This window comes from Adiantum capillus-veneris, chromosome 28 (genome assembly GCF_014529385.1).
Source record: "Adiantum capillus-veneris isolate H3 chromosome 28, ASM1452938v2, whole genome shotgun sequence".
Lineage (NCBI taxonomy): Eukaryota > Viridiplantae > Streptophyta > Polypodiopsida > Polypodiales > Pteridaceae > Adiantum > Adiantum capillus-veneris.
The window spans coordinates 120,649,430-120,662,453 of record NC_140958.1 but is presented as its reverse complement, the minus strand read 5'-3'; the positions used below and the strand labels follow the sequence as shown (position 1 = coordinate 120,662,453).

Here is a 13,024-nt window from a genome sequence, read left to right as displayed (position 1 = left end):
GAGAGCCATTATACAGGTATAGATACATGTTTGGTATATTGGAACTGGTACAAGTACTAGTCTTCCAACTTTTAGTGCTAGTAATGTTACTAAAACTGCTAGTACTAGTACTAGTCAAAGGACTTCTAGTGCTAGTACTAGTGCTGGTAGCACTCGTAATGATACGTTTATTCTGCTATACCGCTATACCAGTTATATCAGCCGGTTAACAAAACCAAAAGAATGCAAAAACCAGGAGTTTTATACTTGAAATATAAAATTGTTATGTGCTTAGTTTGCAGAAGAAGGAGTAGAAGAAGAAGAGAAGGTACTTAGTGTGTGTGTGCACGCGGGTGCGCGTGTAGGTACGCCATAGGAGCTTTCAATGGAGCTCCAAACGGAGCTCTTGCATGCCTTGAAAGGCATGGTGAGAAGGCAGCGCGCGCTGCCCTCTCACCATGCATTTCAAGGCATGGAAGAGATCCATTGGGGCTCCAAATAGAGCTCTCCCGTGCCTTTCAAGGCATGGAGCAGCTCTAAATGGGGCTCCATTGGAAGCTCCTATGGTGGAAATGCACGCACACACACACACACACACACACACACACACACAAACATCAACACATTTCTCAAATACAATCATGCATACACATACACACAGAGCAACACATTTCTCAAATACAATCATGCATACACACACACATATACACACTTGCATTCACACACACAACCACACAGTATCACATGACACAAATAAAATAATGAATTTGTATACTACAAACGCACTTTACAATCATGCATTTGTATACTACAAACACAAACACAAATAAACTTGTTGTAATACACACACACAAATACAATTGCATACACACACATAAACACTTGCGATTTGTGGTCTTTTTTTTATTTGTCACTATATACTAAGCTAGTTGTGGTCTTATTTTTTTTCGCTTTTAGGAGTAGGATACTCGTGTGTTGCTACTTGATGGGCAAGTCTGCTAGTAAAGGGGCATTGGCACCCTTGAGATCAAGGGTGCTAGGGCCAATCCCCATCACCTCCTTTGATCGGTATGTAGCCTCCAGTCACAAGCAATGTGCATGTTGGTCATTGGTTGCGTATTGCTAGACAAAGTTGTTTGCCCACGTCCCCCACCCATGGTCTATTTGAGCAAGATTTTTGAGGGGAAGGTGCCTTTTCAAAACACGTTCGCCTTTCTCTTTGTGTGAGAATCTATTTCTTTTTGCATGTGCCTGCACCAGGTGGACACGTGATCATGTAGGAGATCCAATATGCTTGCAAAGAGCACCATGAAGAAGCAGCGCGCACGCTGCTCCCTCAGTGTGCTCCCCAAGAGGACGCAATGTCTTTCCAACGGTAAAGGGAAACAGCAGCGCGTGCGCTGCTCTAGACTGAGTGATCCGTGTGCTCTGGCCGCGGGCTCACTAAAAGAAAACCTCCCTAGAATCTATATAATGGCTCTTCCTGGGCCTCTTTCTCACAGGCCGTGGCCGTCGACACAGCTGCCCCCATGCTGGAGCTCTTAGTGCAACAAGCACAGATTTACTTGACACAGCGTGATCTGAGACCGTCAATAGCGTCTTTGAAACCGCCGTGTCTAGGATCATCAATAGCTTCTTTAACTATAGGCTAATCAGAGTAATTCAATTTCTCTTCAAATAGGACGTTGTACTATACTTTGGGCCTGTGCTCGTTCTAATATAAGCGCGTGGCTCAATATAGTACTGGTATCCTGACACTACTGTCGACACTGTCCGGCCGCCATGAGTGTGTAACTCTGGAGACTGGAGTGGTGTTTCAGCACTATGTGTACATGTCTAGGGCATGTCTAGACTCTACTGTCACCGTATTCGTCCTACAATGCTCTGAACTGCTAGTATAAGTGCGGCACGTCTTCTGCTCTATAGACTCTGCCACTGTCTTTTCCTGTCTTTGCGAGCGAGCAACAACATCATGAAATCAGTAGCTTCATGCAGGTCATTCTCCTCGTCAAGTACCTCGGCCGCCAGTGCATTAAGCTGCCGTGCAGCTAGCACCGACACCGCATCATCATCAACGAATTCAAGCACAGGAACAAAAAATGTGATGGATGAGGCTTTGCAATCTTTGATTAGGAAGGCCATGAGCGTGCATGCCTGTAATCATTTATTTATGCTCTATTCCTTTAGCTACAAATATGTGCTAGAGCTTGATTATTAAGTCAATTAAGGTTTTAATTATCAACCAACAGACATATATAGGTCTGCTAGATAACGTCATCAATTACACATGCAAGCTCGCTCCTCTGAATTGCAGGTGCATCACTTCATAGAACGCTGCCTCGCTCTTTGTCTAGACAAAGAAGAATGCGTCAAAGCGCTCTTCCAGCATGCCAGAATTGATCCCATCGTCACCCACATAGGTGTGAATCCCTTGCTAGTCAATCGCAATCATCTAATTGATTCAATCAAACTAATTCATTTAATCACAGCTACCTAATTAAGGTTTACATATAAACATTGCTGACAACTGGACTTTGATTATTTTCTTATGTCTTAATCCATGCTATACTATGTTTAAGCTTGCAGTTTGGAAGGAATTAGAGAAGGCAAATCAAGAATTCTTTGAGCAATATTACAAAAGAGAAAGGATAGTAAGAAAGCACTCTGACGTTAATTACTTTGAAGGATCATTAAGGGTCGATGATGACGAGAACAGAACGAGAACGCATGTGTAAAGATTATTGTAACTAAAAGCATCGATAAGGCGGAGTTTGGGATCGTAGCATTGACAACCAGGTGGTGGCAATTTCGATGAGTGATTAAGTTTTTAACATAGCTAACATAGGATGGTGTCGATCAATGTAGCCTTTGCCTATTGTAAGAGGACCATTAACTATACAGTATACATGCAAAGGCTTATTTACTTTGTAAAAATGATGGTTTTTGTTTTCTCTGCTTATAATCTGTCTTCCTCTCCTTCCACTAGAACACTCTTCTGGACGTCCTTTGCGCCTTTTGTATCAATCTATTTATTGCATGGCAAGACATAATAATTAGAGCTTCACTTTACGATGCTTGCAAGTGCATAGTGCATGTAAACTAACAAAGTTCACCATGGCTTTTATAGGAATTATCAATATCGCATGCAAGCATACGGATCCCATATATAGTTCTGTCTCAAAATTTGTACAACGGTTTCACTAGTCAATGGTCATGCAAGTCATTTTGACTTTGAGAAAGGCCCACCTTCTTTTGAATGTGGTAATCCTGTGCCTGAATTTGAAACCGCCGAGGAGTATTTCCATCCTAATCTAGCATTGAATGTAATCACGCCAGCTAGCTCTCATCATGATTCAATGGAGAACGACATATCTATGGCAGTTGATTCTAGCATGGAGGACTCATGCACCCACACCTATATAGGCAGCCAATGTCTCCTAGCTCTAAGTTAGCCACACCCAACGCTCCACCGATGGATGAGCTTGATCCTGGCCATAGAGATTTAAACATGGTGGTGTACTATGTAGGCTATCTTATGTGGAAAAGTTTTGGGAGGTCTGGTTGACTTGTGGGATAACGTTGACCTCTTTAAAGATTTACCTATCTTACTCTTGAATGAGGCCACTAATGCTCTCGATGTAGAATCAAAGGGTGTGGTGCATACTGCCCTCGACCAAGCACTGACGCATGACGCTCATTGTTGCCCAATGTCTGTCCACCATTCGTTATGCTTGCCCCATCACAATCTTCCACAATGGCCAAGTTGCGAGGTGGAAAGCATGAGGAAATTTTGCGGAGGATGGGGACTATGCTACACTCACTCAAGATACTACCGCAAATAATGATGCCCACATGGGACTGCAGCTATGGATATGTCCTAGCCCCTCAACCATTACCCGGACTAACCGGGGTGCTGGTTCTCCCTCTTAACCGCTAAGTAGCATGGTGCATGATAAAACACAAACTCTTTGACTCGTCTCTTTGTACATATCAATAAAAAGAGGCGCTTACTCCTCATGATACCTACGTCTATTTGACACACCAAAATATTGAGAGGATTTCAAATTTGGTTACTGCTCCCACCCAGCCATGACAGTAGGCGTCGATGCTTGCACCATCAAAAGAAAACATAGTAGTATGTGGTATATTCACCTCAGCACAAGTGGCTGACAAACTTCATGCTCGAGATGTTATCTCTTGAAGTTGCACTTAGTGCAGGGTATGTCTGAGGTGGCCAGGACTAAGGCCTGAGTTGTTTTCATCCGCTCCAAAGCAAGGGCCTCTCTCCAGACATGATCACCTATTTTTGCATGTTCAAGGCATGTAACATTTTGCACATGGGCAAAAAAAGTCATGATCAAATTGTTAGTCATACTCTCTTGGTATATACTATCATGCTTGTTTTACATGTATGCAAAGTGTGTTGTATTGATGAAATCATATAATGTGCTCGTCAAGATTCTTGTCTACAATTTTGGCATGCAACAATATGCAAAACATTGAAATGGTCCAAAGAAAAGGGATGAGAATGTTAATTGGGGATGTTCATTGCAATGCTTTGGTTTGCATGCATCCCAAATGTGATGCACTTTTTCAAGCAGAATCTAAGGTATGCTTAACACAGACACATGTAAGTAGGTTTGAGCTACTTTTAATGATTGTGGATCAAGGGCTTTTATCCAAATGTGAGAAACTTTTCTTTTTTTGTTTTGAAGGCACAGGGAATTTTGCATGCAAGACATTGACAAATGCAAAAAAATATAATGATGAGATTGCTAGTCAAGCTCTATAATTTTGCAAAAGCTCTAAGTGAAAAGCTCCCTTTATTAACACGCTTGTATTTTCACATGGCCTCTAATTATGAAATTTTATGCCATGGTAGTAGTATGATACTCCTATGCCTTTCACTTGCTTCTACCTACCTTTGGCTACTAATGCTCTTAAGATTACTAATGCCTTGGATTCTTCACGTGGATGGATACACTGCATTATTTAGGTGATTTGTTGGCTATAAAAGATGTCATATTATTTGAATAGGGAATTCTTGAAGTTTGAATGCTCAAATGTCACCTTTGACTCAATGCATATTTCTTCTAGTAGTAGTATTTTTTAAAAGAATTACCTGGCATGATGTTCACTATCATAAACCATGCATTGTGGTCATACTTAAACCCTAACTCCTATTTATTGGTCGATATACATTAGGTTGATATTATTTTTGTTATGCTTATTTGAGAAATGGACAAATTTATTGAGGTCTCACTCTCTGTGTGAAAAGAGAAAGCTATAGGTGTTTCACCAGTACAGAGATTATAAAAACAACTTCCTCCACTTTCACAAAAACCTATCTCCTTCATTGCAACAACAAAGGTCTTTCTAATAAAGGAAAGCTCTGAATTAGACCTCTCTCAAAAAAGGAATTAGGATAACTTGTAAATGCATGTGGTGTTGCCTTCTGGAATTTATATACAGGAGATAAATTAGAGGAAGAAAAAAATTTACTTGATATGATTAGTTGTAATCAACAAAAGATTGATACATTTGTGGACCACCAAAGAGTGTTCCAAACATGAGTGCATAAAAATATGCTTGACCACTCATACATCCTCTCGGTCATTAACAACACCCTTTATGTCTTTGGCTCACCCATGGACATGTTATTTTTTTTTAAAGGACCACTTCAGTCTACAATCACAAGCACTTGGATGAATACAAGAGTGCAGAGATAAAGAGAGTTTGTAAGCCATGTTTCCAACTCACTTGATTATATTAAAAGGCCCACAATATCTCGAAAATAATTTAGATGTTGGTCCAATTTGCACTCACAATATTGCTAGGCAACCGGTAGAAGCATATGCTAGTGCCATGAGCAGTCCCAAATCTTGAAAAGCATCTACTAGTGCCATGAGTAACCACCACTAATTGCTTTAGTGGAGTGTGGAAGAATATATGCTTGATTTATGCGCTATGAATGTTATGCCCCGATCATTGCAAAAATGACAATTCGACTATTGTGCAAATGATTTTCCCTCTTGGCTGCCGCTTCCACTTTGGCATTTTCTCTCTCTCTATCCCTCACACACCCTCTCTCTCTCTCTCTACGTGTGTGTGTGTGTGTTTTTCTCTCGTTGTCGGTACTCTCACACCCCTATCCTATCTCTATTCCACAAGTATGTTCTTCTCTCTCCGTCTAGTTCTTCTTCTATCTCCTTCTCTCAGTACTTATTTCACCTACCTCAATGACACCATAGAGAGCGTACATATGAGAGAGCTCAATGCTTATATAAACTCGAAAAAGCATCACTTTTATCCAAAAAACATGAATTGATTAACTCGCAAATAAAATTAACCCTTTTGCCACCTGTCAGCTACAATAGATAATAAAATATCAATTCTATCACTGCTACAAACGGAAGCATGGCTGCCCTCCTAGAGTGGAGTGCTATGCGAGCACGGCGAGAGAGAAGAGAGGAGAGGAGAGAAGAATACACCGTCACTGGGTGCAATCTCCCCCCGTGCAAGAGTGAGTCATTTTCCTCTTGCACGTATTTATTTATAGATTTCTTGAATGCCCAAAAATGAGTACAAACTGGCCGGCCGGACCTAATTTCCTAAAGCTCATAAAGAGCACTTGAATAATCAAATATATATAAAATGTAACATACTTCTACATAATCCATTATCTTCTTATGCTTTTGCCACCTGTTAGCTGCAATAGATAATAAAATATCAGTTCTATAACACATCGATTTTCATCATCACCAGCATCATTGTGTTTTTCTATAATAATAAGGAGTTGGTAGAGTGTAAAACGTCTTGAGGAAGCTATCAGTGGGCTGACACCATGAGGTAAGCAGGTGCATCAGATGGCATCCAACGGCGTCAAGAGGTCGAATGGGGTCAAGACTTACTCGTGGATAAGTGAGGACACAACGGGAATGTTTGCTTGTGATCATTATGCAGAAAGGTCATCATGAGAACTATATTTAGGGGGCACTTCACATGATTGCGGGATGCATTTTTGGGAAAAGTTGAGTGCCAGGTGTGTGGATGGATGTAGAAGGGTGACAAAAATGCACTGCATGGCCATGTTTTGGCATGTTCGGGGTCTGTTTGAGGTCAATCAAAAGGCCAAAGTGTCCAAGGGATAAAGTGAAGTGTAGACACTAAAAAACCCGAGGAAAAACTTGAAAAAATGCAAAAAGAAGAGGAGGAACAACCGCAACTCAGTTTCTACTGTTTTTGGAGCCTGTTTTTGTTGTAAACTGCTCATTCGCGGTCGGATTTGAGCACTTTGATATTGTAGACTGGGGTTTTGGGCCGCCTCGGATGCAATGGTGCTTTTCATTTTGCGAAATTCCTCACTGGTTTTTTTTTGTTTTGGTTGTGTAAGTTTCTCTTGTGAGCGAAGCCTGTGCTGCAATTTGTGATTGTATCTGGCATATTTCATCCTTATTGTGTGAGCTATTTGCCCCATTAGTGTTGGCCCAAGATCCATTGTATCTAAACATCATAAATCTTCCTTTTTTGAGCTTAGTTTTTTGGGGGTGTGTGTGTGTCTGTGTTGAGTGGGCAAATGGACAGTCTCTCTCGTCTCACTCCATTGGTGTGTTCCCTGTCTCAGCCACGTGGGTAGTGTAAGCCGAGTGGTGCTCCATAGTGTGTGTGTGTGTGTGTATCATCCCAAGAGTGTGTGTTGGGTGATTATAGAGGCGTTGTGTGTTTCCATCCCGCTCACATTCTTTTGGTGCCCCCACCAGGGATCTTCTTTGAGTACCTTCAGCTTCGGGATTACAGATTGCAGATTACAGGTTAAAGGTTACATGTTACAGGTATAGGTAGAGGTGATTCAAAGAGGTACAAGTAGCTGGAGTAGAGTGATATACTGGCAAGTGGAAGTCACTTGCAGTTGCCGTGGGTATGCATCATTTGGTGCCTGTTTGAGCGCATTGTCTGGTATTGTATGTTACTTGTAGATAATGCCATTGTACGCCTTTGTGGAGCCATACTTGGTTTCTTTTTGCAGTCCTAGCCATTTTTGAGACTTGGTCTGGAAGATAGTCATTTATGAGACTTGACTATATGAGATTTGCATAAGCCTTCGTGAGAGGGTCGTGGTGAGGTTTTATTGAGTTGGGGGATTCTCGAGCGTAAGATCCTTTCCATGATACAGGTGGTTGGAGCACCCTTTTCATGACCTCATCATAGGCTAGATTCCTACTTGATGCCTGGATGCCATTGTTGGGTATGTATACATATACAGTCTATATTTTGGGTTCTTACTGGTCTACTTCTGGGGAAACTCTACCAAAATTTTTCCAAGTTGTGATGGCTAGTGTTTTGGTCTTTTAAGCCATTTATGTTGTTATGCTGTTGAAATTTTGGCAAACTGAGAGGGTAATTAGTCAAGTGTGCTTTCCTGGGAGCTACATGGATGGCTTTTAATGAATAATCACGACAGACCTCACTTCACCCCTTTTCATTTTGCACAAAGAATCCAGATAAATGTTCATGTGGAAAGGAAGATTTTTTACCAACAACGCATAGTCTTTATGCTTGGGCCAAGAAGATTAAGAGAGATATTGGAATCTCCTTTGCCTATTGTTATTCCAATGATTAACTATGAAAACTCATTTGATGTGCATGTGTTCATCCTTTTCTAAAACTTGAGCTCCATTGAAGTTTCTGGAGATTGAGTCAATAAAAAGTTTTGGGTTCTTGCACCTGTGTTAGAAGGGGTTCTCAAAGCATTGGAACTTGGGTAGCCATGGCTTTCTCTTATTCGGAATTTCATGGAAGAAATAATGAAGATGTGGAAGACTTTTTAGAAAATATGGAGGTTGCCTGCATTAGCAATCATATTCATGATTCGATGCAAATGTTACATCTTCTTTAGATTTGTTTGAAGAGTGATGCACGAGTTTGGTCCAAAGCATTTGAAGAGGAGTTGCATGCGGCTGATCCACCTGTGAGATTAAGTTGGGACAATCTACGGCATGGATGGAAAGTGGAGTTTGTAAAGAAAGAAGATCTAGACAAAGTGTGGCAAGAAGTACAGGGTTTGGTGCAAAGGGAGGGTTCATAGTCGCAGTGGAGACCACAAAATGGGTGAGTCCAGTAGTAGTCAGCCCAAAGAAGGATTGAAAGTGGAGTTGTTATTGCTACAGGGTATTGCAGTTTGGGTTGTCAAATGGACCATCTTTCTATCAAGAGACAGAAAATTGGTTATGCCACCATTCATTGGTAGTTGTGTTAAAGATTTTATGGATGACTTTTGTTTCCACAGCAGCAGCAGCTGTAGATGATATTGGCTCGATATGATGAATGTGGAGGACAACTAAATCCAAAGAAATGTCTTGTAGCACAGCCAAGGGTGAAGTTATTGGGCCATATGGTGTCAGGAAATGGCATTGAGGCTGATCTAGAAAAGGTTAAGTCTATTATTCTTTACTAGACAATCTCTCTACTCAAAATGTGGTCACACAGACTGCATTATTGTAGGATATGGCTCAAAATAGACATAGTATGATGGTTGTAATTAGGACGCTACATAGAGATTCCGTGACTAGGAGCTTCCAAATCACTATGCCAATTGGTGGACTTTACCTACCAGAATATTCTATCAGATGCTATAGCATGAAGGCTTGATGGATCTAAGATGTAACAAAATATGGGGTCTTTCAAAAAATAGGGAATGGTGGTTGCATAGATTTGAGATATTGTGGACTGTACATTGTTCCTTCAAACACAAGGTGTTCATGTGGAGAGTGCTCATTAGGGCTTTTCCCACTCGGGAATTGCTGTATAGAGAAAATGTGATGCATGGAAAATGCATGAGATGTAATCAAATGGAAATAATGAGACACTTATTCATGAACTGTGACCATATGCAATATTGGTGGAAGGCTCTGTAGGACAAGTGTAGGATGCTTTGGAATTTCAAAATCACAAATTCCAAGCTTGTTTTTGGATAGGTGCATTGTGATAAACCTGGCCTTCAATTATATATACATGATGTCCATCATCCAAATTCTGATGTCCATTAGAATTTGGATGCTGGTTTTTGTTTGGAATGCAAGAAACTCAGCAGTTTTTGATAGGGCCTCATTTGCACTTCCCTTGCCTTGGACCCAACTCAAGACCAGATTGATTGAGGATTATCTTGCTATGCCTACATATCCAAAGGCAGATGCAAGAATTTATTGAGAGGATATGAGATATGGAAAAGATGTAAAATAAACCACAATGTAATATAGAAAACAAAGTGAGAGAGAGAGAGAGAGAGGGCGAAAGAAGGAGAATTTTTTTAGTGTCGTTGGAACAATCCCGACCTTTTGAAATTGAGAAAATGTACATCGATTTTGGAGGATTGGGCTTCGAGCATACAATATTAGAATTTATAAAGTGTAATGTTGCATCATATTTCTCAATGAGTAACATTTATGCAGTAGCCTTGAGCCCGGTGTAGGGGTGCCTCACATGCATTTGCTAGGTTGAAGTATTAAGTTTTAAAGCTCATAAGTTTTTCATAAAGCTTGAAGCAGAAACTACAAAGCAGACAAACCGGGCTGAAGTTATAAGGTCTTGAACTGACACTTTGATGTCAAGGGCTACAAAAGTGACTTGGGCCAGATTTTGGTAACTTGACCATAATGTTTGTCAGCAAGATAAAAACTTCATGAAGTTATAAGGTCTTGAACTCAGACTTTTATGTGAAGGGTTACAAAAGTGACTAGGGCCAGATTTTGGTAGCTTGATCAGAAAGTTTGTCAGCAAGATTAAAATTTTCATGAAACTTCTATAATATAACTATAAGGTTTATAAATGACTATGAGAAGCATCTTTGAGTCCACTCCAAGAGAATATTAAGAAAAACTACTTTTCTGAAAACAAAAAAATAGTACAAGATTATAATTTCTTGGTGGACATCCCTTGGAATAAATAAAAGAGATTCAAAACAATTGCAAGGTCCATATTCATGGTCTCTTGACCACGTCTTGTGGAACTCGCCATCTGAATGAGAGCTGCATTTTTTGTTTCAGCTGAATGAGAGCTGCATTTTTTGAATTCAGAACAAAATAAAATTAAAAATCAAGGCATACAATATAGTGCAAGGAAGCTCTTGATAGAAGACAACTCTATCTAAAGGAAAGGGGAAAAAAAAGAGAACACAAATGTTAAATAAAATGACCCACACACATTTCATATTGCACGCTCGACCATCTCTTGATATAGACATGCAAAGTCTTTTGTATTTATGAAGCATTTTATATCCTTGACTCACTCTTATAATTTGAGATGTTAACAGGGACCTAATTCAAAATGCAAGTTGTGATATGAACCTAAATCACGGTTTGCTGCAGGGTTGAAGAGAAGGAATCAGATTGATAGCCGGCCTGTTGCTATTGGCCCACAAAAGCATTATCCATCGCCCTGTTGCACGTTCGTGGTTGATCACTGCAGACGATGGAACAATTCGCAGGGTCTCTCTCTCTCTCTCTCTCTCTCTCTCTCTCCGGGTGCTATATATAGGGGGGGGCGCCCAAATGGAATAGCTACCTTTCCCATCTTCACTAGCTGCTAGAACGTGGCCGAAGTACCAACTAGCAGTGCTGCACCAATATAGCTATCGCAATCGCCATGAGGACGTTGCAGGCATTAGCCTTGACGGCTCTAGGTTATACTGCACTAATTGCTGCGGGGGCATGGGCACAGCAGGACGAGTTTTTGGAGGCGCACAATGTAGAAAGGGAGAGTGTAGGGGTGGCGGGGCTGGTGTGGGATGGGGAGGTGGCGGCGTATGCGCAGAGCTATGCCGAGCAGCAACGAGACAACGATGCTTGCGCTGATCTACAGCACTCTGACGGGAGCTACGGCGAGAACTTGTACTGGGCAAGCGCCGTCTCCATTGCCCCTGCCGACGCCGTCAATTCTTGGATCAGCGAGAAACAGTTCTACGATTACCAGGCCAATAGCTGCGCTGCCGGCGAGAATATGTGCAACCATTACACGCAGGTGGTGTGGGCGGATTCCATCCGCCTGGGCTGCGCCTCCGTCGCCTGCAACAATGGTGGTGGCACCTTCGTCATCTGCAACTACGACCCTCCCGGCAACGTCTTCAATGAGCGTCCCTACTGATCATCCTCTTCATCATCCCTCAGCTCTCTCTCTCTCTTGGCTGCATGCTGCAAAATAAACCTGCTTGCATTTCTAAATGGAAACGAGCACTCTAGTTATCCCTCTCGTCCTCTCGTCATGCTGCAAAATAAACGCTCTTCCATTTCTTAATTATAGGTGGTGTGCCTTCATTGGCTTTTACATAATTTGATGTTTTGATTTGACGTTTTGTCTCAAGTCTTCTCTTCTATCATCCTCTAATGTCACCCTCTTTTTATGTTTTCAATCGATGTTTTGTCGCAACTTTTCTCTTATCAGATCAAGTTGCCTCACCCTCTTTTAAGGATAAGGGCACCCCAAGAAATTGCCATTGACTAGCTCTGTTGCCTCACAAACAATGTGAAATGTTGAGATCGTCTTTCACTCTTCACCTCTTTCGCACACTCTTCACCTTTTTCGCAAAGTACTTGGGGTACCTATTACCAATTATTCGAAACATAAAAGAGAATTAATTATTTATTAGACCAAAATATCTCTGAAATTTGTGAAATTTCTAGTATACCCATCAAATTTCAAAAATTACCAATATACCCTTCACAGTGATGTTATATTTCTTTATATCATAGATAAAAGTATTCACCAAGGAGCTCACAAGTAGAAGCATGCGTGTCTAGAAATAATGCATGATCTCATCTTGAAAGCCCGTAATACCATTTTAAATCCTAGGTATATCATGTTGCTCAGAGAGAGAACAAATCTTCCCATAAAGAGTGGCAGACAAAATTGTCATTCAAGATGATTGCGAGGCTGATGCGGGCCAGTGTTTTGGGAATTTTGTAAAAATTGAAGGGCATTCTGGGATTGTTTGGCCAAAGATGAGGGAACTATTGGGCAATGTTCAAATCTGAGAGGTATGTTGAAAAATTCC

At 41.1% G+C, this 13,024-nt stretch overlaps 1 protein-coding gene and 1 pseudogene across 1 annotated transcript; both read left to right on the top strand.

Annotated features, from left to right (window-relative positions):
- Window positions 1-1,951: 1,951 nt before the first annotated feature.
- LOC147421194 (uncharacterized) lies at window positions 1,952-2,794 on the top strand (annotated as a pseudogene).
- Window positions 2,795-11,258: 8,464 nt separating this feature from the next.
- On the top strand, window positions 11,259-12,451 carry LOC147421193 (pathogenesis-related protein PR-1-like). Its single transcript, XM_086504734.1, has one exon. The coding sequence runs from the start codon at window positions 11,620-11,622 to the stop codon at window positions 12,115-12,117; it is 498 nt and encodes a 165-aa protein (XP_086360860.1). The 5' UTR covers window positions 11,259-11,619; the 3' UTR covers window positions 12,118-12,451.
- Window positions 12,452-13,024: the final 573 nt, after the last annotated feature.